This window comes from Scyliorhinus canicula, chromosome 9 (assembly GCF_902713615.1).
Source record: "Scyliorhinus canicula chromosome 9, sScyCan1.1, whole genome shotgun sequence".
Taxonomy (NCBI): Eukaryota; Metazoa; Chordata; class Chondrichthyes; order Carcharhiniformes; family Scyliorhinidae; genus Scyliorhinus; species Scyliorhinus canicula.
The window spans coordinates 71,419,182-71,441,067 of NC_052154.1; the positions used below are offsets into that span (position 1 = coordinate 71,419,182).

The window sequence follows — 21,886 nt, forward strand, 5'->3', positions numbered from 1 at the left end:
TCTTCGTTGTCTGCATGCCCTTTAGCAAGGCCTTTGACAAGGTATTGCATGGTAGGTTGTTGCAAAAGGTTACATCTCACAGAATCCAGGGTGAGGTAGGCAATTGGATACAAAATTGGCTTGGCGACTGAAGCTGAAGGGTGGTTGTGGAGGGTTGTTTTTCAAACTGGAGGCCTGTGACTAGCAGTGTGCCTCAGGAATCGGTGCTGGGTCCACTGTTATTTGTGACATATATAAATGATTTGAATGAGAATGTAGGAGGCATGGTTAGTAAGTTTGCAGATGACACCAAGATTGGTGGCATACTAAATAGTGAAGAAGGTTATATAAGATTGCAACAGGGTCTTGACCAATTGGGCCAGTGGGCCGATGAATGGCAGATAGAGTTTAATTTGCATAAATGTGAGGTGATGCATTTTGGTAGATCAAATCAGGGCAGGACCTATTCAGTTAATGGTAGGGAGTTGGGGACATTGGGGAGTTACAGAACAAAGAGATCTAGGAATACAGGTTCATAATTCCTTGAAGTGGTGTCACAGGTGGACAGGGTGATGAAGCAGGCATTCAGCATGCTAGGTTTTATTGGTCAGAATATTGAATACACGAGCTAGGACATCTTGTTGAAGTTCTACAAGACTTTGGTAAGACCACACATGGAATACTGTGTACAGTTCTGGTCACCCTATTATAGAAAGGATATTGTTAAACTAGAAAGAGCGCAGAAGAGATTTACGAGGTTCTATCGAGACTTGAATGCCTGAGTTATTAAGGAAAGGCTGGATAGGCTGGGACCTTTTTCTCTGGAGCATAGGAGGCTTATGGGTGATCTTATCGAGGGCTATAAAATAATGAGGAGCATTGATAAGGTAGATAGTCAACATCTTTTCCCAAAGGTAGAGGAGTCCAGAACTAGAGGGCAGAGGTTTAAAGGTGAGAGGAGAGAGATACAAAAGAGACCAGAGGGGAAATTTCTTCACACAGAGGGTGCTGAGCATCTGGAATGGGCTGCCAAGGGCAGTGGTAAAGGCGGTACAATTTTGCCCTTTAAAATGCAGTTGGACAGTTACATGGGCAGGATGGGATATGGGACAAATGCAGGCTAGTGGGAGTAGCTTAGTGATAGAAACTGGGCGGCATGAACCAGCTGGGCCAAAGGGCCTGTTTCCATGCTGTAAACATCTGTGACTCTCTATAACAGGATGAGCATCAACCTGAAAAATGCTTCCAACATATGTCAAGGGCAGGTGGTAAGAGTGAGGGAGGCCCCTGGTTAGCCATGCTTCAGGCTATAAGCCTCTAGTGACAGATGAGTGACCTATTCCAGGAAAAAAAACTAGTTTATGACATCAGATCAAAGTCCGCCTTGTGCACCACTAAGTATGGGAAGAGAAACAATAACTGTGACATGGATGGTATGTTGAGTCAACAGCCAGTTTAAAATTTGGTCCATTTTATTAAATCCTTGAACGAACAATATATTCACCTGATATTTAAATGTTTATGGGTTGCTTTAAGACATAATCGTTTACATTCTTGAAGTCAATAGTCAAGGTCATTTACAGATAAGACTAACTTTTCTTTTATTAAATATTGAAGAGCACAACATCTAAGTGTTATGTAACCAGGCTAAGATTATTCAAAATTGGGAGAGTATTGTTGGATTGCACTCCCCTTTTCACTGAGATCCAAATAAAATAAGAATACAAACATTTTGTAAACAAAGCGGTGTCTATCTTTAAAACAACACAAATAATTATGTTTGAATATCAGGAAAGCTGGAATTCTGTTGGGGCAGCGACAATGATTACAGACCTTTATTCTGATGGACTTCACATTATCTTTACTTTCAGACAAGGCTCAACAATTGTTAACCCAGTCAGCAATATGGGTGGCACAGTAGCACAGTGGTTGGCACCGTTGCTTCACAGCATCAGGGTCCCAGGTTTGATTCCCGGCTTGGGTGACTGTGCGAAGTCTGTACGTTCTCCTCGTGTCTGCGTGGGTTTCCTCCGGGTTCTTCGGTTTCCTCCCACAGACCAAAGATGTGCTGGTTAGGTGGATTGGCCGTGCTAAATTTCCCTCAGTGTCCAAAAGAAAAAGTGTTCGGTGGGGTTACTGGGCGGTGTGGGCTTATGTTGTGTGCTCTTTCCAAGGACCGGTGTACTTGATGGGCCGGATGGCATCCTTCTGCCCTGTAAATTCTATGATTCAATATTTTCCATCTTGTGTAGCCAACTCAGTGAGTTCAGAGAACCCACTTGCTCCCCCTGTCCTGATGAAGAGCAGGATATTGTACTGATAAAAATCTTCACATTATGTTCTCTCCTTCGTATGGTATCTTCCTGTTCAGCCACCGAGGGAATTATTGCCAAACGGTATCTCAGCTGGAACTGGCTCTCCAGAACAATGAGAAAAACAACCTCTAGGCTTCATGCTCCAACTCTGTGCTTGTAAACTGGTATCTCTCCCAGAACATTTTTTTCAGTTTTGCAAGAATTGATTGCAACTTGCTTAGGCCTATGGCATTTACTGGATGTTTGACATGAAGTTAAAATGAATCCTCTTTACTGATGAGATTTCTACTTTAATGCAATGGGTTTCACTGTGTAAAATCAACCAATTATTAGTTAACCCCAATTCAGGTGGGGTTTGTTTTCAGTGAAATTTCACATCAATGTTTTCTTAGGCTTTGGTTGGTTTTCGTGGATGTACTTTAACAAAGCCTGAGCTCTTTTATTAACTTTGTCCACCAGTTTCAATATTGAACTCAGTCCCTTGCTTTGCCAGTATTCTTGGTCTTCATACAACGAATGTAAGAGCATTTCGGGCAAACACTGTGAAGCAATGGTCTCCATTGTGTTGGGAGGTAACCTAAAGCCAACCAAAGTATATTGCATGCCTTTTAAAATATGTATGTTGATGTACAAAAGCCATTATGATCACAACAACTTGCATTTATAGAGCACCTCAAATGGCCCACAGTATCTCACTATCAGACAAAAAAAAGTCAAAGAAGGACACTCCAGGACAGGTGATCAAAAGCTTCTTCAAAGAGGTAGGATTTAAGTCGAGTGTTAAAGAAGGAGAGGGATTTCCAGAGGGTATGACCCAGTCGCCAGAAGGCACAGTCATCATTGGTGGAGCGAGGGAAGGGGAGGATTCACAAGAGGCCAGAGTTTAGATTTCTCAGAGGGGTGTAGAACTGGGAGGGATCAGCAAAGATAGGAAAGAGTGAGACAATGGAGGGCTTTGAACATGAGGATGAGAATTTTAATATCAACGGGTAAAAATTAGAACAATTGATGGAAATGAATGCAGCTAACTTCTGACAATCAAATTCAACCACCCATAAGGGGAGAAATTCATTCATGTGAAGATTTATCTCAATTCCTCAGGGACAGGCAGCACCCTGGATTCTACCTCCACAGCCCAGCCTGACTCTTCAAATTCTCTTGATGAAGAAGGTCACATGGGGGCCACAGCTCGTGGATTTAAGGTAGACACTGCCTATCTCTGGGGAATCCACAAGCCTCGGCCCCATAGTTCGAAACTTCTTTCCATAAAGTATTAACCTATACAGTATAAACTTATACATATAACACTTTGAGCATGATGAAATACGACTATAAAAATATTATAACCTGAAATCTCCTCAAATGTTATAAACCATTCTGCCAGATATGGAGACCCCGCTTCTCTCACTTCGTTGGGTTCCAAAACTATTGGAGAATGTCTCATTATTGGATGTCAAAGTAACCGGGGTTTATATGAAAGAGGCAAGAGAAACATCTCAGCTCTGCTTAACCATTCTGCTTTCTGTGTCACACATTAACGTCAAAATGCTGTGGTTTCCAATCTAACCCTGCTGAGATAGCTGGGAACACAGGGTAAGATTTCCAATTCTCGTGAGATCAGAGTGGTGAAAAGTTCCTTTTGCAACTCCAATTTTGAGTGCCTTTGATGGCGTAACTCTCATGTGGTATCCTCCATATGAAGGACACACTTCAAAGCAGCATTGTCATCAAACAGACATCATTTTAGTCAAGCTCCTCTCAGGCCCTCATACAAGTGACACTTTTAACCTGGTGTTTGAAAGAGAGAATGCTGGAGGCAGTCAGCAGGTTAGACTGCATCTGTCAGGAGAGGGAGGTAGTTTTGCTGCTTCAGGTCATTCCAGAAACAGAGTTCGAATGATAGATTATCAAGCTGAGACATTCCTTTCTGATCCCCACAGATGATTCCTGACCTGCTGAATAATTCTGGCATTTTCTGATTTCCTTTCCGATTTCCAAAACCTGCAGCATTTCACTTATTACTGCCGGGATTTTCCGCTCTTGTTGGCATCGGGTAGGTTTGGTGACGGGAGCCAAAAATATCGTGAGAAGTCCAAAGTTGGGTTTCAAGTTAACTGAAAGCTTGCCGCGATTGTCTCCTCCCCCGGTCAGTTGGCAGGCCGTATTTCCCGCCATTGAACATCGGAATCTCAGTTGAATACAATAGTATCTCATTATCAGATCCATACAGCGGAATTATAAGCCCCCAGTCGAAAAGTCCATCCACGGCGGCAAGATGTCAGAACGGCCTGAATCACAACCAGCTTAAAAAGGCATGCACCTGGTAAGCAGCCCTCTGAGGGGAGCTCGGAGAGCACCTGGTAAGCAGACCTCTGAGGGGAGCTCGGAGAGCACCTGGTAAGCAGCCCTCTGAGGTGGGCTCGGAGGAGAGCACCTGGTAAGCAGACCTCTGAGGGGGGCTCGGAGGAGAGCACCTGGTAAGCAGACCTCTGAGGGGAGCTCGGAGAGCACCTGGTAAGCAGACCTCTGAGGGGAGCTCGGAGAGCACCTGGTAAGCAGCCCTCTGAGGGGAGCTCGGAGAGCACCTGGTAAGCAGACCTCTGAGGGGAGCTCGGAGGAGAGCACCTGGTAAGCAGCCCTCTGAGGGGAGCTCAGAGAGCACCTGGTAAGCAGACCTCTGAGGGGAGCTCGGAGAGCACCTGGTAAGCAGCCCTCTGAGGGGAGCTCAGAGAGCACCTGGTAAGCAGCCCTCTGAGGGGAGCTCGGAGAGCACCTGGTAAGCAGACCTCTGAGGGGAGCTCGGAGGAGAGCACCTGGTAAGCAGCCCTCTGAGGGGAGCTCGGAGAGCACCTGGTAAGCAGACCTCTGAGGGGAGCTCGGAGAGCACCTGGTAAGCAGACCTCTGAGGGGAGCTCGGAGAGCACCTGGTAAGCAGCCCTCTGAGGGGAGCTCAGAGAGCACCTGGTAAGCAGCCCTCTGAGGGGAGCTCGGAGAGCACCTGGTAAGCAGACCTCTGAGGGGAGCTCGGAGGAGAGCACCTGGTAAGCAGCCCTCTGAGGGGAGCTCGGAGAGCACCTGGTAAGCAGCCCTCTGAGGGGAGCTCGGAGAGCACCTGGTAAGCAGACCTCTGAGGGGAGCTCGGAGAGCACCTGGTAAGCAGACCTCTGAGGGGAGCTCGGAGAGCACCTGGTAAGCAGCCCTCTGAGGGGAGCTCAGAGAGCACCTGGTAAGCAGCCCTCTGAGGGGAGCTCGGAGAGCACCTGGTAAGCAGACCTCTGAGGGGAGCTCGGAGGAGAGCACCTGGTAAGCAGCCCTCTGAGGGGAGCTCGGAGAGCACCTGGTAAGCAGACCTCTGAGGGGAGCTCGGAGAGCACCTGGTAAGCAGACCTCTGAGGGGAGCTCAGAGAGCACCTGGTAAGCAGCCCTCTGAGGGGAGCTCGGAGAGCACCTGGTAAGCAGACCTCTGAGGGGAGCTCGGAGAGCACCTGGTAAGCAGACCTCTGAGGGCTCAGAGAGCACGTGGTAAGCAGCCCTCTGCGGGGAGCTCGGAGGAGAGCACCTGGTAAGCAGCCCTCTGAGGGGAGCTCAGAGAGCACCTGGTAAGCAGCCCTCTGAGGGGAGCTCGGAGAGCACCTGGTAAGCAGCCCTCTGAGGGGAGCTCGGAGAGCACCTGGTAAGCAGACCTCTGAGGGGAGCTCGGAGAGCACCTGGTAAGCAGCCCTCTGAGGGGAGCTCAGAGAGCACCTGGTAAGCAGCCCTCTGAGGGGAGCTCGGAGAGCACCTGGTAAGCAGCCCTCTGAGGGGAGCTCGGAGAGCACCTGGTAAGCAGACCTCTGAGGGGAGCTCGGAGAGCACCTGGTAAGCAGACCTCTGAGGGGAGCTCAGAGAGCACCTGGTAAGCAGCCCTCTGAGGGGAGCTCGGAGAGCACCTGGTAAGCAGACCTCTGAGGGGAGCTCGGAGAGCACCTGGTAAGCAGACCTCTGAGGGCTCAGAGAGCACGTGGTAAGCAGACCTCTGAGGGGAGCTCGGAGGAGAGCACCTGGTAAGCAGCCCTCTGAGGGGAGCTCGGAGAGCACCTGGTAAGCAGCCCTCTGAGGGGAGCTCGGAGAGCACCTGGTAAGCAGACCTCTGAGGGGAGCTCGGAGAGCACCTGGTAAGCAGACCTCTGAGGGGAGCTCAGAGAGCACCTGGTAAGCAGCCCTCTGAGGGGAGCTCGGAGAGCACCTGGTAAGCAGACCTCTGAGGGCTCAGAGAGCACGTGGTAAGCAGACCTCTGAGGGGAGCTCGGAGGAGAGCACCTGGTGAGCAGACCTCTAATTAAAAATGAAAATCGCTTATTATCACGAGTAGGCTTCAATGAAGTTACTGTGAAAAGCCTCTTGTCGCCACATTCCGGTGCCTGTTTGGGGAGGCTGGTACGGGAATTGAACCGTGCTGCTGGCCTGCCTTGGTCTGCTTTAAAAGCCAGCGATTTAGCCCAATGTGCTAAACCAGCCCTCTAGGGGAGCTCGGAGGAGAGCACCTGGTCAGCAGACCTCCGAGGGGAGCTCGGAGGAGAGCACCTGGTCAGCAGACCTCCAGGTCACATCCTGCAGGTATGTGTTTGATTCCCAAGGAGTGTGCACAACTCCTCCATCCCAAGCTACTCTAAAATCCATGATATGTTTCAGGGTCCACAGAGGCTGCAGGCTTAGCGGTTGACTGAGGACGTGGCTGATGTTGCCTGTGCGGAGACCAGAGAATGAAACTGAGAATAGGGCCGGAATTTAACTGAAACATTTCTAAATTCATTTGTGGGGGATTTTGCTGGAAGTTTCCCGCCTGCTCTGCTGGCGAGTACCCCACTGCTATCAAACAACACTTAGAGGGCGGGATTTACTCATTGACGGAAATCCCGTTGACAATGACAGGATTGGTAGATCCCACTCCAGGCCCCCTCCCCTACCAAAAACACGCAGTGGGGTGGTGGGAAAATCCCACCCGTAGTCACTTTTTTGGGCCCTAGGGGAGTTTCTCTCTGGTTTAGTCCACACTTAGAGAACAGGTTTTACCGGCTGATCAAGCCAGCAGGAAATTCCGGTCCCACATCGGTGCATGGGTTCCCGACGACGAGGAGTGCTGTCGTGGTGGCCAGTAAACCCTGCCCAGAATTTTGTTCAGCACTGGGGCGCTGAACACAGAGATCAGGCCGCTATTTTGAAAGGGTGCCCCGATCTCTAAATGAGATTCCCCCCACACACGGGCAATGTCACCCCCCACACACATGGGCATTAGCCTGCCCCCTCTGCAAGTGAGGATACCCTGCTATGGACTCACTGGCGGACCATCCCTATTCAGACCCCCCATGCCACCTTACAGGCCCCCATTTCAGGACCCTCATCCATCACCCCCCTAACATCCCAGAGGCACCTACTTACCTGCCCTGCAACACCCCACCCTTCAAACCCTCCTCCACCCTCCTTTCATGGGCATGACCCCCCTCAGGCCCTGACCCATGGCAGTGCCAGCTGGCACCTGGGTACTCTTACACTGTAACCCTGACACCCTGGCATTGCTCCCGCCAGCTTGGCATTGCCACTGGGGCACCTTCATAGTGCCAGGTGGCAGTGCCAAGGTGCCCACATTCCAGCGGGAGGACCAGGAGGCCACCCTGCACTATCCCTGGCCACCAAAGGGCCTTCAATGGCCTGGGAGACCCTTGGGTTTCCGTTCCGACTGGTTCCATGTTTGTGTGGACTAGTACTGAACGATGTCCAGCTGCGGCCTCACTGGGGAGGCTAGTAGATCCCTGGAGGCTGGTAGATTCCAGGTTAGCTCGCCTAAGTAGGTTTAAAGCCTACTTAGGCATGTGCCGTTTGGTCATGTCCCCTTTGAGCAGGGTTCTGATTCAGATGTCTCGTGGGACTTGGGTATATCCCGCGAGGCGTAAAGGCTGCTGGGAAGCCCGAGGGAGGCCTCGCCCAAGATCTACCAGTCATGTTGCGCTGTCGCCCGAGCGCTAAGCGGCTGGTAGATCTCATCCAAAATACAATGGGGGTCATGCTACAACTTGCCCATCGGCGGAACAGATAATTGGAATGCTGAAGATGAGGTTCTAGTGTAGGACCAGTCTGGTGGTACCCTGCAATGCAATCCACACAGGGTAGCATGTGTTGTGGTCATCTGCTGCACCCTGCACAGCATGGCTCTGCAACAGGGGGAGGAACTGAGGAGAAGATGGAGCATGTTTCCTCCAATGAGGAGAACTTTAAAGGAGGTGAAACTGAGGAGGTCCTTGAGGGTGAAGATGTGGACCATGAGGCAATAGCGATGTCCAGACGAGGCAGATGAGTTTGGGATGTGCTCACTGATGCTTGATTCATGGAGAGTGATGAGGACATCCAGTTAAGACATCCCGTAATCTCCGCATGACCTCTGTGAGCACTGCTGTCCCGTCTGACTGATGTCAGTGCACACTCTCCATGATAAAGCTCCTGTCATTGAATGCAAGTGGTTGTCCATAGATCTTACATTCCAGGGGGATGAAGACAGCTTGTAGCGGGGACAGTGCATCTGTGAATGTCTGACTCCTGTCTGGCTGATGGTAGTTCACTTGCTCTCAAGGACTAGGGTCATCACATGGCGATGCAGCGAGGAAGATTTTACGTCTCCTGATCCTGTGGCATCCTTCGTGAGCTGCACTCTTGAGGTTTACATTCACCGGAGGCTGAGGAATATGAGATGGGAGGCCAGACACACCTTAAAGGTGCAGAGAGCACATATTGACAATGACTGGAATGAGTGATGCCAAACTTGTGCATTGTGGGAAACATCCTCATTCCACTATGAAGAGACACCATCAATGTGCTGGCAAACTTGCACAAAGCACAGGGAGAGAGCCCTGGACTGAGCACCGTGCCGTTATCTTGTGCTGGTTTGCAGGTTGGAATTACAGGAACACAACTCATCAGAACGAGGAGCCATGGAAAGGGTGCAATTAGTGGGAGTTTATTTACAGAGTTGAACAATGTGTACAAATGCTTAACATCTGGGGTGGTTTAGCTCACAGGGCTAAATCGCTGGCTTTGAAAGCAGACCAAGGCAGGCCAGCAGCATGGTTCGATTCCCGTACCAGCCTCCCCGGACAGGCGCCGGAATGTGGCGACTAGGGGCTTTTCATAGTAACTTCATGGAAGCCTACTCGGGACAATAAGCGATTTTCATTTCATTTCATTTCATGCCCAGGCTGTGCAGCTTGAGCTTCTTAATCTTTGTAACCCTGAAAATACATCGTGATGCATCCCCAGGATCCATATTGGAAGTGGAGGTTTGCTGCCGTCCATCATATCCTGTTATCTATAATGACGTTGGTGGGTGTCCTCTGGGGGGCTGAGCCCAGAGGGGACCCAACCTGCTTTCGGGGGCCTGCTATGTGGCAATGCCACCTTCTTCAGCCTGTGGAGCTGGAGCTGAAACAATCATAAGAAGAGGGGATTCAGATGGGCGGGACACTCCCAGAGTCACCTGGGTGGATGGCTCTGGGATGTGTACAAGCTGATCAATCTCCTTATGGGTGCCTGAGGATCCCACCTTCCGCCTTAGGATAGTGGGGCATCTGGAGTAAGCTTGAGAAGTCCTGCCTCCTTCTGGTATTTGCACTGATGGATACCAGCATGTCCTGCAGCAGTGCACAACAAAATTCTTGCACCAAGGTTCTCCACCACCCTAGCTGTGTTGACCTCGTTACGCTACAGTGTCGGCACAATCACCTCAGACAGACGGTGGACAGACTGCTCTATGCAGCCTTTCAATCCAAGCAGTGTATCGAACATTCCTTCCTGGTTTTCCCAAGTTTGCCTTTGGAGTTCCAGTAACTGAGGCATGACCACATCGTCATCTGACTAGGCCTCAGCAGATTCCTGGACTCCAGCAATCCTCCGAGTGCCGGCACGCTTGGATATCCCTGCCTCTGCCTACTATGGATCTGAAAGTGAAATGTGCTCTCCAGATTGTGACCTCAAGGCTAATCTAAAACTAGGTCCCACTGAAGTGTGCGCCTCTGCACTGGTATGTTTCTTCTACACTGTGCTTGGGGCTAGAGGCAGAGGACCAGGCTGGTGGACTCCCGAGGCTGCTTCCCAGATGGACCTGCAACAGAAAACAGAGATCATTTAGTGCATGGCAGAGGTCTTTAGAAACAGGAGACATGACTCACGGCGTTGTTGTCTGATGGATGATGCAGTGCTGGACCCTTATTTGGTTTATGCCAACGACTTCACCATCAGCACAGGAACAGTCAACATCCTCCCTCGCCAGCTAGATGGCTCTCTCCTCAAAGTCCATGAGGACCTTCAGCTCGGGTATCCGTCCACCCGTCTCTCCCTCTTGTTGTGAGCTAGCTTTTCCTGCATGAAAACAAATAGAGAGTGTCAGCAGGATGCGTGCCGGGGCACGTGACAAGGATGCCTGGCATGTGTGAATGGTGAGTGAGACCAGTGAGGTGACGAGATCAAGACCCTCATGGGGGATGAAGATGTGTGAGGGAGAGCAAGTGGCAGTGTCCCTTGAGCTGGCAGTGAGTGAGATACCTGTGGATGTGTGATTGGTGTGTAAGTGTGTGAGGTGAGAGTGACGGGAAGAGTGACTTATCCTGGCAGAATGAAGGAGATTGTTCATCCTCTTGCAGCACTGGTTCGCTGTTCTCTTCTGCAAGACGTTAGTGCTGACCACCACACTGCTGCCCATGCTGGGTTGGTGATCTTGCTGGCAGTTCTTCGCCCAGGGCACGGGTGCAGCACATCGCGGTGTGCCTCCACTGTGTACAGTAAGTGTTCCGGGGAGGCGTCACTGAATTTCAGAGCAGAATACGTCTTCGCCGTAACCTCCCAGTGGCAAGTGTGCTCGCTGGGTGCAGGGCGGCCTTTTAATGTGATGCCCTGATAATTGAAGCGCTGAAATGATGGCAGGGTGGGCGAACAGAGGCCATCCACTAGCGATATGGCATGGAACCCCTGACAGCAATTGTTTTCTTTTATGTGCCGCAGACTACGGCAAAAAAAGCCACCATTGCTGTTGGCGTACTCGACTCCACGTTTCCCACCCAACATCGGCCTTTGCCAAGATCAGAGAAAGTCTCACCCCCTTGTCTTTATGGACAGATTTTAAATTCCACCAGCTGCCGTGGTGGGAGTTGAACCCTTGACTCCAGAGCATTAACCTGGGTCTCTGGAGTATTAGCAGTATAAAATGGGGGTTAAAGAATCAGCAACCCATTTTACAACTCTCTTCATTGACTTTAACGGAAATAGAGATTGGGACTGCGAATTTACTGTCACCCATTTTACACTGCCGGATAAAGTCAAGGTCTACTCCTTGTAGTGGTGTGGGAGCAGCTCTGGGTTCCTTTGAACCAATCTCTTCAACACCAACCCTCAAGGAACCTCCCACGCAGGAAGTGACAGGCACAAACTCTGCCACCTTTCTGCAACAACAATGGACCCATGCCACCGAGTATGAACTGGTTGGGCTGAATGGCCTGTTTCTCTGCTGTATCTTCTATGTATTATTTGACATTTGACATTTGCACAGGCGTTCTGTACACTTACCAATCTAAATCATTGAAATTTATTGTACGTCGATTCCTGTCCCTGCCAAAGCTGGCCAAATTTATCTGCACGTCCCCCTGGAAAAAGACAAAAGTTTCAAAAATAACTGAATTAATATAAATCAATACTAAAAGCACCAGGGCTCTGACCGAACAGATATGAATCCAAAGCACAAAATACATGACCACACTGTGGTATAGTATTAAAAACAGAGGCAGTCAGCAGAACAGGCGACAACTGTGGAGAAAAAGAGAAAGCATTTCAGCTTGATAAGCATACACGTGGCCTGAGCTACAGGTGTTGTTTAATCTTCCTCTGTGTCAAATGCTTTTCTATGTAGAGTCAGAGATGCTGCATCCAAATATAGAAGTGGGACCATTATCTCTTCTAGGTCGATTCAATCTTCCTCGGATTGCAGTCACAATGGGTCGTACAGGACCATTTCACTGTTGAATACAGACGTGAAAGTACTGGCTAAGGTGTTGGAGGGGAGGATGGAGGGGTGTGTGCCAGGGGTGGTTTCTGAGGATCAAACAGGTTTTGTAAAGGACAGACAGCTCTCGTAATATCAGGAGGCTGTTAAATGTGGTCATGACTCCGTCGGGGGGGGAAGATATTGTTTCTATGGATGTGGAGAAGGCCTTTGATCGGGTAGAGTGGATGTACTTAATTGAAAGGCACTGTGGTCATCATCCGTGATCCAGCTGCTGTTCAACACACGTGGAAGCAATGTTTCAGAATTGCTATTTTAGAAAACAGATGGAGTTTTACAGCTGTGTTCTTTGTTAAATTGGTCTATGGGATTCATTGCAAGTGATTTGGCTCAAGACCACTTTGCTGAGAACAGACCAGTTTCTGTAATGTAGCTGTGATGAGATATAGTCCTCATAAGCATTCAAACTGACTTTTATGCCACAACAGCTAAGATAATGACCCAACAGGGAGTAGAAACCAGTTTAATGCCAACCATTGGGATTAAGGCCAACACTTTTGTTATTGATGTTTTCAAAAGATGATGTGAAGACTTTATATTTTGTTACATCTTTTTTTTAAAAAAAATGTCACTGTTGCGAGCACTGTTCACAAGAACGGAAGCTCATACAGTGAAGCTTGAAACGCTATAATGTATAAAATATCCTGTGTGGTTTCTTTGCGTGTAAACTCTGACATTATCAAGTGCTAAAATGTGCTTATCTCAATAAATATCCTCCGGTCTCAGTTTCATCCCTCACAACCTCAGCATTGCCTACCAGCAGCGGCGGGCTGAGGGCTGTGGGCCTTCTTCAAGGGCAACATCAGTGCTGCATCCTATCAGCTGACAGGATCAGTCTCGTACTGACTGACAATCCAAGATTTCATTGTGAGAACGTGATTAATGTCTGCATGCACCAGTCTGAACAACACAGAGGTCACCCATTCAACGTATTGAACTAAAATTGGAGATTTCCTTCCCCTCCATCAATCAAACAATGTTTTAAGTAAACATCTTTAACTGTTTCATTGCTTAAGATGAATAAAGATGGCTTGAGAGAAGCACGGGTTTCCCTCTGACTATCTGCGTTGATTTTCTGCAATGCGGGATTTTGAGATTCAAGTGGACTTTTCCTTCATTCCTTCACTGCCAGGGTATCAGGTCCGTAGGTCAGCCCTTGGCCCTTTCCAACAGAGTCAGTCTGCATTGCAGGATGATTGCACAACTTGTTCAAACTAAATGGTGCGCTCGTGTGATTGGAGCAAAGTCTACAGATGACCTATATTTTAGCCTCAAGGCAGAGATGTTTTCCTCTACTATAAATTCTTCTTCTTGGGATAATTTACTCAGAAAATCTCCTGGGGGGATGATGATCTAGTGGGGCTATCACTGGGCTAATAATCCGGAGACCCAGGTTAATGTTCGAAGACACACTTCTACAAAAGATTTGGCCCCGCACCTGAGGGAGATGTTTGCGACTCGCAAATGAGATGCACCATGACTCCAACGCTAACACAGATGATCATATTGCTGATACTGAAAAAGGACAAAGAGCCAACGGAATGCGGATCATACAGACCTATTTCGCTGCTCAATGTGGACGCGAAAAGTCCTGCCTAAGGGGCTGGAGAACTGTGTACCAGAGGTGGTCATAGAAGAACATACAGGTTTTGTTAAGGGTAGACAATGAACTGGAAACATCAGACGACTGCTGAATGTGACCAGAGGTATTGTTTCCCTGGATGCAGAAAAGGCCTTCACCAGAGTTGAGTGGAAATACCTCTTTGAGGTACTAGAGGGGTTTGGGCTGGGAACAGGATTCACATCATGGGTGAAACTCCTGTACAATGCTCCCGGAGTTTGTAAGAGGGTGATCACCCCCCCCCCCCCCCCCCCCCCTCCCCTTTCGCTTTTTGTTGTGTCTTTCTTTTGGGCAGGAGGTGATTTGTGATTTTGAATGCTTTTCTTTATGGGTAAGGGGTGTGAATGGTGGGACCCGTTAGGTGGGGTTGTCGGCTGGGTGGGTATTCAAGTGGGCAAGAGGCCGATTGCACAGGCTAAGGAGGGACCAATGGGGGGAGGGTTGGGCCTTCGAGCGGGAGTGAGGCATTGGAGAGGGGGGAGTTGCCACAGACGCTGACACAGGCGTTGATTACACTGATCCTGAAGAAGGGGCAGGATCTGCTGGAGTGTGGGTCGTACAGGCCTATTTCACTGTTGAATACAGACGTGAAAGTACTGGCTAAGCTGTTGGAGGGGAGGATGGAGGGGTGTGTGCCAGGGGTGGTTTCTGAGGATCAAACGGGTTTTGTAAAGGACAGAGAGCTCTCGTAATATCAGGAGGCTATTAAATGTGGTCATGACTCCATCGGGGGGGTTATTGTTTCCATGGATGTGGAGAAGGCCTTTGATCGGGTAGAGTGGAGGTACTTAGTTGAAATTATGGGAAGGTTTGGGTTTGGGCCGAAGTTTATGGCACGGGTGCGTCTGTTGTATGTATCCCAGATTGCAAGTGAACGTACAAATGAGATGAGTTTACCAAGTTTTGGACTGCACAGGGGACCGAGACGGGGTGTCCATTATCGCCGCTGCTGTTTGCGATCATTGAGCCCTTGGCCTTCGGGAGTCTGTGGAGTGGCAGGGGATTGTGAAGGGGAGCAGGGAGCACCAAGTATCAGATGATCTGTTGTTGTTTGTGTCAGACCCGCTGGAGCACATGGGCAGGATCAGGAGAGGTTTGGGGCCTTCTCCAGGTAAAAGCTAAATGTCTGGAATAGTGAGGTGCTTCCAGTGAATGCGGAGGGGCGGCGGCCTTTTTGGAGGTGTTGCCGTTCAAGGTAGCTAGGGAGAGGTTCAGGTAGTTGGGCATTCAGGTGATGTGAGAATTGGCTACAATGCACAGGTGGAATTTGACAACATTCGTGGAGGAGAGTAGGGGGAATTTTGAGAGGTCGAATACATTACACGTTACACTGGCAGGGAGAGTGCAGGTGATAAAGATGTATGTGCTGCCAAGGTTCTGTTTTTTCTCCCGGTGCTCCCGATCTTTCTCCCGAGGGCCTTCTTCCGGAGGTTGGAGACAGTGATCTCAGAGTTCGTATGGGCAGGGAAGGGCCGAGGATAAAGAGGGTTCTGTTGCAGAAACAGAGACAAACATGCTGCACTATTATAGGGCAGCGAATGTGGAGAGGTAAGGCGATGGTGGGGGAGATGACCAGGGTGTGAAATCAGCTGAGAAGACATTTCAAGTCGAAGAGGATGTCGATGCTGACTCCACTGTGTGGGAACCACAGGTTCAAGCCGGGGGAGATGGATGCGATGTATGGGAAGCGGAAGGAGGTGGGGCTGGAGAGGGTTAGGAACTTGTTCCTAGATGGGAGGTTTGCGGATCTGGACAAGTTACTGGAGATGTTTGAGTTATCGAGAGGCAGTGAATTTAGATATATGCAGGTGTGGGACTTTGCGCAGAAAGAGTAGAGGGAGTTTCCCAAGCTGCCGGAGTACCCACACTGTTAGAGCAACTGCTGCTCCCGTATGAGTTGGGGGAGCGTTGCATTGGAGACATATACGGGTGGTGGGGGAGCAGGATGGGGGTAAAGTGGTGAAGATCAAGAACAAAGGGGGGGAGGAGTTGGAGGGGAAATAGGTTAGGGGCAGTGCTGTGAGGCGATGTGGTGGGTGAACTCAACCTCCTCCTGCGTGAGGATGAGCTTGATTCAGTTCAAGGTGGTGCATAGGGTATACGTGACTCGGGTGAGGATGAGTGGATTCTTCCAAGAGGTGGCCGATGAGTATGGGCAGTGTGGACGAATCATGGACACATGTTCTGGGATTGCGAGAAGCTGGAGAGGTACTGGGAGGCCGTGTTTGGGACGTTATTTATGATTGCAGAGGTGGAGGTCAAGCCGGACCCAATGGTGGTGATCTTTGGGGTATCGGAGATGCCGGAGCTTCTGGAGGAGAAGGGGGCCAATGTCGTGGCCTTCACCTCTCTAATTGCCCAATGAAGGATCCTGTTGAATTGGAGGACGGATACACCGCCGGGGGTGGAAGCCTGGCTGGGGGATTTGTACAACATTCTCTGGTTGGAGAAGATTGAGTTTGAGTTGAGGGGGTCAGCGGAGGGCTTCGAGATGTGGTGAGGATTGTTCATGATGCTGTTTGAGGAATTTTTCGTCATTGGGGGAGGGGGGTGTGGAGGGAGAGGGGATAAAAGTGGAAAATTGTACAAACTGGACTGATTTTGTGGAGTGTGTATTTTATTTGTTTATGTTTTGCATATGTTTTTAATAAAGTACTTTAAACAAAAAGAAAATCCTCCTGTGAATACATGGCCCCCTACTGTATTAGGACCTGGACGGATAATTGTCTTGCGTCAGAGACTATTGGAGATGAGCCATTTCACATTGTTTAAAAGCCTGATTACTTTTCTCTTCCATAAACATTTTGTTTTGATGAACATTTGCAAATCAGCACCAGGACCTTTGCATTTAAAGTCACAGCAATCTGTACCTGTGCTCCCCATATGTAAATCTGACATCAATGTTTTCGACAGACTGTCTAATATTTCCCAACATTTCCTGATCTTTGCCAAGCAAAATGCAAAAGCTGCTGCTTTTCCCATCATGCAATTCAGCAGGCCTACCCTTAATCTTGCATAACTGAGCAAACAGTCAAAAGCAGGGAGGATCCCAATAGCATTATTTAAAAGGGAGCATCTGATAGATTTTTGCTGCGAATCAGGAAGTTGCTGGCAATGCGTGGTGTTATAGTTGGTGACGTCTCAAAGGCAGTAGTATGGCACATGGTGAAGGCCATGGTTTGCACTGCAAGGAACTTGCTCCTGACACCTGCTGGCAGTCATGGGTACTGTAGTTACCTTTCCCCTTGGCCTGCAACCTGAGAATGACCAGAGCCAGCACAGAGCAGGACATGCTGCTCAAAGAAGGGGGAGGAAGAAGAGGGGGAGAAAGGCTCTTAATCCAAGGACCTAATTCACCATACCTCAATCTAAGCCAGGAATGGCACGTGATGCCGCCAGTTCACTGATGAGGTGTCCCAGAAATTGGACACCTCTTGCAGGCAGACCTGCTACCTCAGAGCAGGGGGAAGGATGGCACTGCCAGTTGTGGAGAATGACCATTGCTTTGAACTTCCTCACACTGGGCTTCTTCCAGGCTGGAGCAAGCAACATTTTCAACATCTTGCAGTTCACCACCGACTGTTGTATAAGGAAGGTGACTGGCAGACTGTATGCAAATAAAGGGGAACACACCTCACTTACTTGTAAAAAGGGAAGTAGGCAGGGTGAATATGCAACTTAACCAGGATAACTGATTTCCCCGTGGTGTAGAGTGGCATTGACTGCACACATGTGGCTTTGTACATCTAAATTCTGAGATGTACCACAACTGTTAAATAATTCCACTCCCTCAACACCGAGCTGGTGTGAAAATATCCTTAATACATTATGGAGGCCAATGCCCAGTATCCAGGCTGCTGCCTTGATGCTGGCATTCTGTCAGTCCAGTGTACCATCAGCATTTCCACCAACATGACAGACTAGAGGGTGACATCTGGGCAACGGGGTGGGGGGGGGGGGGGTGACGGGGGGACAGGCCAAGGGCGCCGGGGTGACCCTCCACGGGACTGGGGCGGTGACCAGTCACAGACCATCATTGCCGCGGCCTGCAAGGCAATTGCCTTGCTGCGCACACCACTGACCACCCACCTTGGCCCCTGGTTCTGCAGAGTGACATCGGCTGCATGGGTGCCCCCACCCCCAGACCCCACTCTCCCACCCCACCAGACCCGTACTCCAGCCCCTACCCTTCACCCCACCATCCCCGCACCCCACCCTCCGCCATACCACTGCCCCGCACCCCCAACCAGCCGTCACCCACCGGTGGGGCATAACGGAGCCCATCCAAGGGCAACGGCCACATTAGCCCTGACATGGGAGCGCTGGACGGGGCCGCGGAGCATACCGCTGGCAATGGTAGAGTCAACCAATGGTACTCCTGGCAGCAGGGATGGGCGCCAGGGCCAGAGGAACATGTGATGGTTGAGTCTACAGTGCCACCAGGCACCATGTAGCCCGATGGACCTGATTGAGCACATCAGTACACACCATGCTAACATGTCTGCCTGTCACCCCCTGCAGATTGGAATATAACCAGCAATAGCGGCCTTACTCCTAGTCATCATAGCTTTGGGGGTGCACTGCAGCTCTATAAGCGGGAGCTGCTCGAGGAGGAGGAAGCTGCAGCAACGAAGCTTGCCCCAGAGGAACCGGAGGAAGCTGCTGAGGATGGAGAGCTGGCCGCCCAACAGGCCAACTTCATGTTATGATTCTATGATTGGTGGCTCTGATGTGAGAACGAGAACGAGTGACGGTGTTTCTTCTTCATCGCTGTCTCTCTCTGCATTTCCAACGTTTTCACTTCCACCATAACCTCGCCAGCTTTCAGATCTTGAGCAGCTGAAATGAGAAAGGCATGAGGGTGGGGTTGTTGTGAGGGGTAGGGAGGGGAATAAATACGTGATGCTTACACCGTCTGCAGATTGTAAATCAGAAGAGATTGTGGGATGCACAGAAAGTGGGATGTGAGAAGGTGGATTCATTAGGAACATACTGTCACCTTCAGTGCTTTCATCTATGCCTCTGACCACAGCCGCAGTTGTGGAGGGAGACGGTGGTAGAGCGATAATGTCATGAGACAATCCAAAGGCCCTTGCTAATGCTCGGGGGTGGTGGGCAGGGGAATTTAAAATTCAATGAATGAGGAATGAAATGTTAGTCTCAGTACTGATGACCATGAAACCATTGTTGATTGTCATAAAAATCCATCTGATTCACGAATGCCCTTTGCCGATGGAAATTGGGACTCCAGGCCAACAGCAGTTGTATCAAACCGCTACAGCAAAGTGAAAAAAGGGATTAAACTGGACTGATCACCAAGCATTGATTTAGGCACCAGAAATAGCATCAGCCAGCATCCTGGTGATTCACTCCCTCCTCCAAAATGTATGGTCGCAGCAGTGTGTAACCATCTACAAGATGCACTGCAGGAACTCACCAAAGCTCCTTCAACAGCACCTTCCAACCCACGATCTCCATAATCCACAAGGAAAAGGCCAACAGACACATTGGAAAACTACCACCTACAAATTCTCCTCCAAGTCCCCTCCATAGAATAAAAGGGGCAATAACAACGTGGACACAAAATTGGCTGAATAATAGGAAGCAGAGAACAATAGTCAATGGGTATTTTCCAGACTGGAGGAAGGTTTGCAGTGCTGTTCACCAGGGGTCGATGTTAGGACACGTGCTCTTCCTGGTATATATTAATGATCTAGATTTTGGTGTATGGGGACAGTTTCAAAGTTTGCAAAATTATACAAAACTTGGAAGTATTGTAAACTGTGACGAGGACAGTGTAGAACCTGAAAAGAACACAGACAAGTTGGTGGAGTGGGAAGACAGATAGCAAATGAAGTTCAATGTGGAGAAATGTGAGGTGATGAAAGAACATGGGGAGACAATATAAAATAAGGGATGAGACTCTCAAGGAGCTGCAGGAGCAGAGGGACCTGGGTGTATATGTGCATAGATCATTAACGGTGGTGGGACAGGTGGAGAGAACAGTTAATAAAGCATATAGTATTCTGGGCTTTATTAATATGGGCATAGAGTACAAGAACAAGGAGGTTATACTGAACCTATACAAGACACTAGATTAATTCTCAGCTGGATTATTGTGCGCAGTTTGGGGCACCACACTATAGGAAGGATATGAACTCAATGCTGAGAGTGTAGAAGAGTTTTACAAGAATGGTTCCAGGGATGTGAAACTTTAGTTATGAGGATAGACTGGAGAGCTTGGGACTGTTCTCCTTGGAGAGAAGTAGGCTTTGAGGAGATTTGATAGAGATGTTGAAAATCAGGAGGTGGGTGGACAGAGTAAATGGGGAGAAACTGTTCCTGCTCGTGAAGGAATCAAGAATGAGGGCACAATTTAAAAGAAGCAAATGTGATTTGAGAAACCACAATTAGTGCTTCGGGTCTGGAAAGCACTGCCTGGAAGTGTGGTGGAGGTAGGTTCAATTAAGGCATTCAAAGGGGCATTAGATGATAACTTGAATTGAAACAATGTGCAGGAGTATGGGGAAAAGGCAGGGGAATGGCACTAAGCCATAATGCCTGTTTGGAGAGCTGGTGCAGAGTACATGCAGCTACACGTGACACCTGTTGGTTAGGTACTGCTGCTTTTGGTTGTATGCCACCTTGCCTTTCAAGAGAGAGGGAAGTGTGTCACTGAGCATGCTGCAATGTGTTTGGCGGATGTGGCTCTGGGGGTTGAATAGCTGACAGGGTGTGCAAGCTGTGAGATGTGACGTGAGGCTCACAGCTGTGCAAAGTGTGTGAGGCTGAGGTGAAGCTATGAATGCCAGGTATGAACCATGCTTGGCAGAGATCGTTAGTAGGTGAGTGATGGGGATTTGTAGCAAATGAATGGTGTGTGTAGCTCTTTGTGCATTTATGAGGGATGCATCATTTGAAGATCCATTCACTCGCCTTGACCACTGATCTCATTGATAAACATATCATTCTCACAGGGCTCTGTATGCGGTGGATGCAGGGAGGATGTTTCTCCTGGCTGTGGGGATTGCCGAGGATCGTGGAGGGGAGGGGTTGAAGGGGGAGGTGGGGTTGTGGTCTTAGACCAGGAGCACAGTTTCAGAGTAAATGGTAGGCCAATTCTGATTACGATGAGGAGGAACTTCTTAGGTCAGAGTGTGGTGAATCTTTGCAATTGGAATTCTTTACCCCAGTGAGCATGTGGAAGCTCAGTTATTGAGGACATTAAAAGAGATTTATAGATTACTGGATATAAATATATTGAGGGTTATGAGGTTGTGCAGGAAAATGGCATTAAAGTAGAAGGGACATTAAAGTAGAAGGGGCAGGGTCCCAGGTTCAATTCCCCGCTGGGTCACTGTCTGTGAGGAGTCTGCACATTCTCCCCATGTCTGCATGTGTTTCCTCCGGGTGCTCCGGTTTCCTCCCACGGTCAAAAGTTGTGCAGGTTAGGTGGATTGGCCACGAAAAACTGCCCTTCGTGTCGAAAAAGGGTAGGTGGGGTTATTGGGTTATGGGGATAGGGTGGAAGTGAGGGCTTAAGTGGGTCGGTGCAGACTTGATGGGCCGAATGGCCTCCTTCTGCACTGTATTTTTTTTTTAAAATTCAGAGTACCCAATTAATTTCTTCCAATTAAGGGGCAATTTAGCGTGGCCAATCCACCTAGCCTGCACATCTTTGGGTTGTGGGGGCGAAACCCACGCAAACACGGGGAGAATGTGCAAACTCCACACAGATAGTGACCCGGAGCCGGGATCGAACCTGGGACCTCGGCGCTGTAAGGCAACAGGGCTAACCCACTGCACCACCGTGCTGCCCCTCCTTCTGCACTGTATGTATGTTCTATCTCTATTGGCCATGATTTAGTTGAATGGCGGAGTAGACTCAATGGG

At 49.3% G+C, this 21,886-nt stretch overlaps 1 protein-coding gene across 1 annotated transcript in view; it reads right to left on the reverse strand.

Moving 5' to 3' along the window:
* Nucleotides 1-1,449: 1,449 nt before the first annotated feature.
* LOC119971412 (Golgi-associated kinase 1A-like) overlaps nucleotides 1,450-21,886 on the reverse strand; it is a 48,816-nt gene continuing 28,379 nt past the window's right edge. The window contains exons 3-4 of the mRNA XM_038806897.1: nucleotides 11,880-11,956; nucleotides 1,450-2,871 (exon numbers count right to left, since the gene is read on the reverse strand). Of these exons, the coding sequence (XP_038662825.1) occupies nucleotides 2,667-2,871; nucleotides 11,880-11,956 (282 nt within the window). The 3' untranslated portion in view covers nucleotides 1,450-2,666. The remainder of the gene's footprint in view (nucleotides 2,872-11,879; nucleotides 11,957-21,886) is intronic.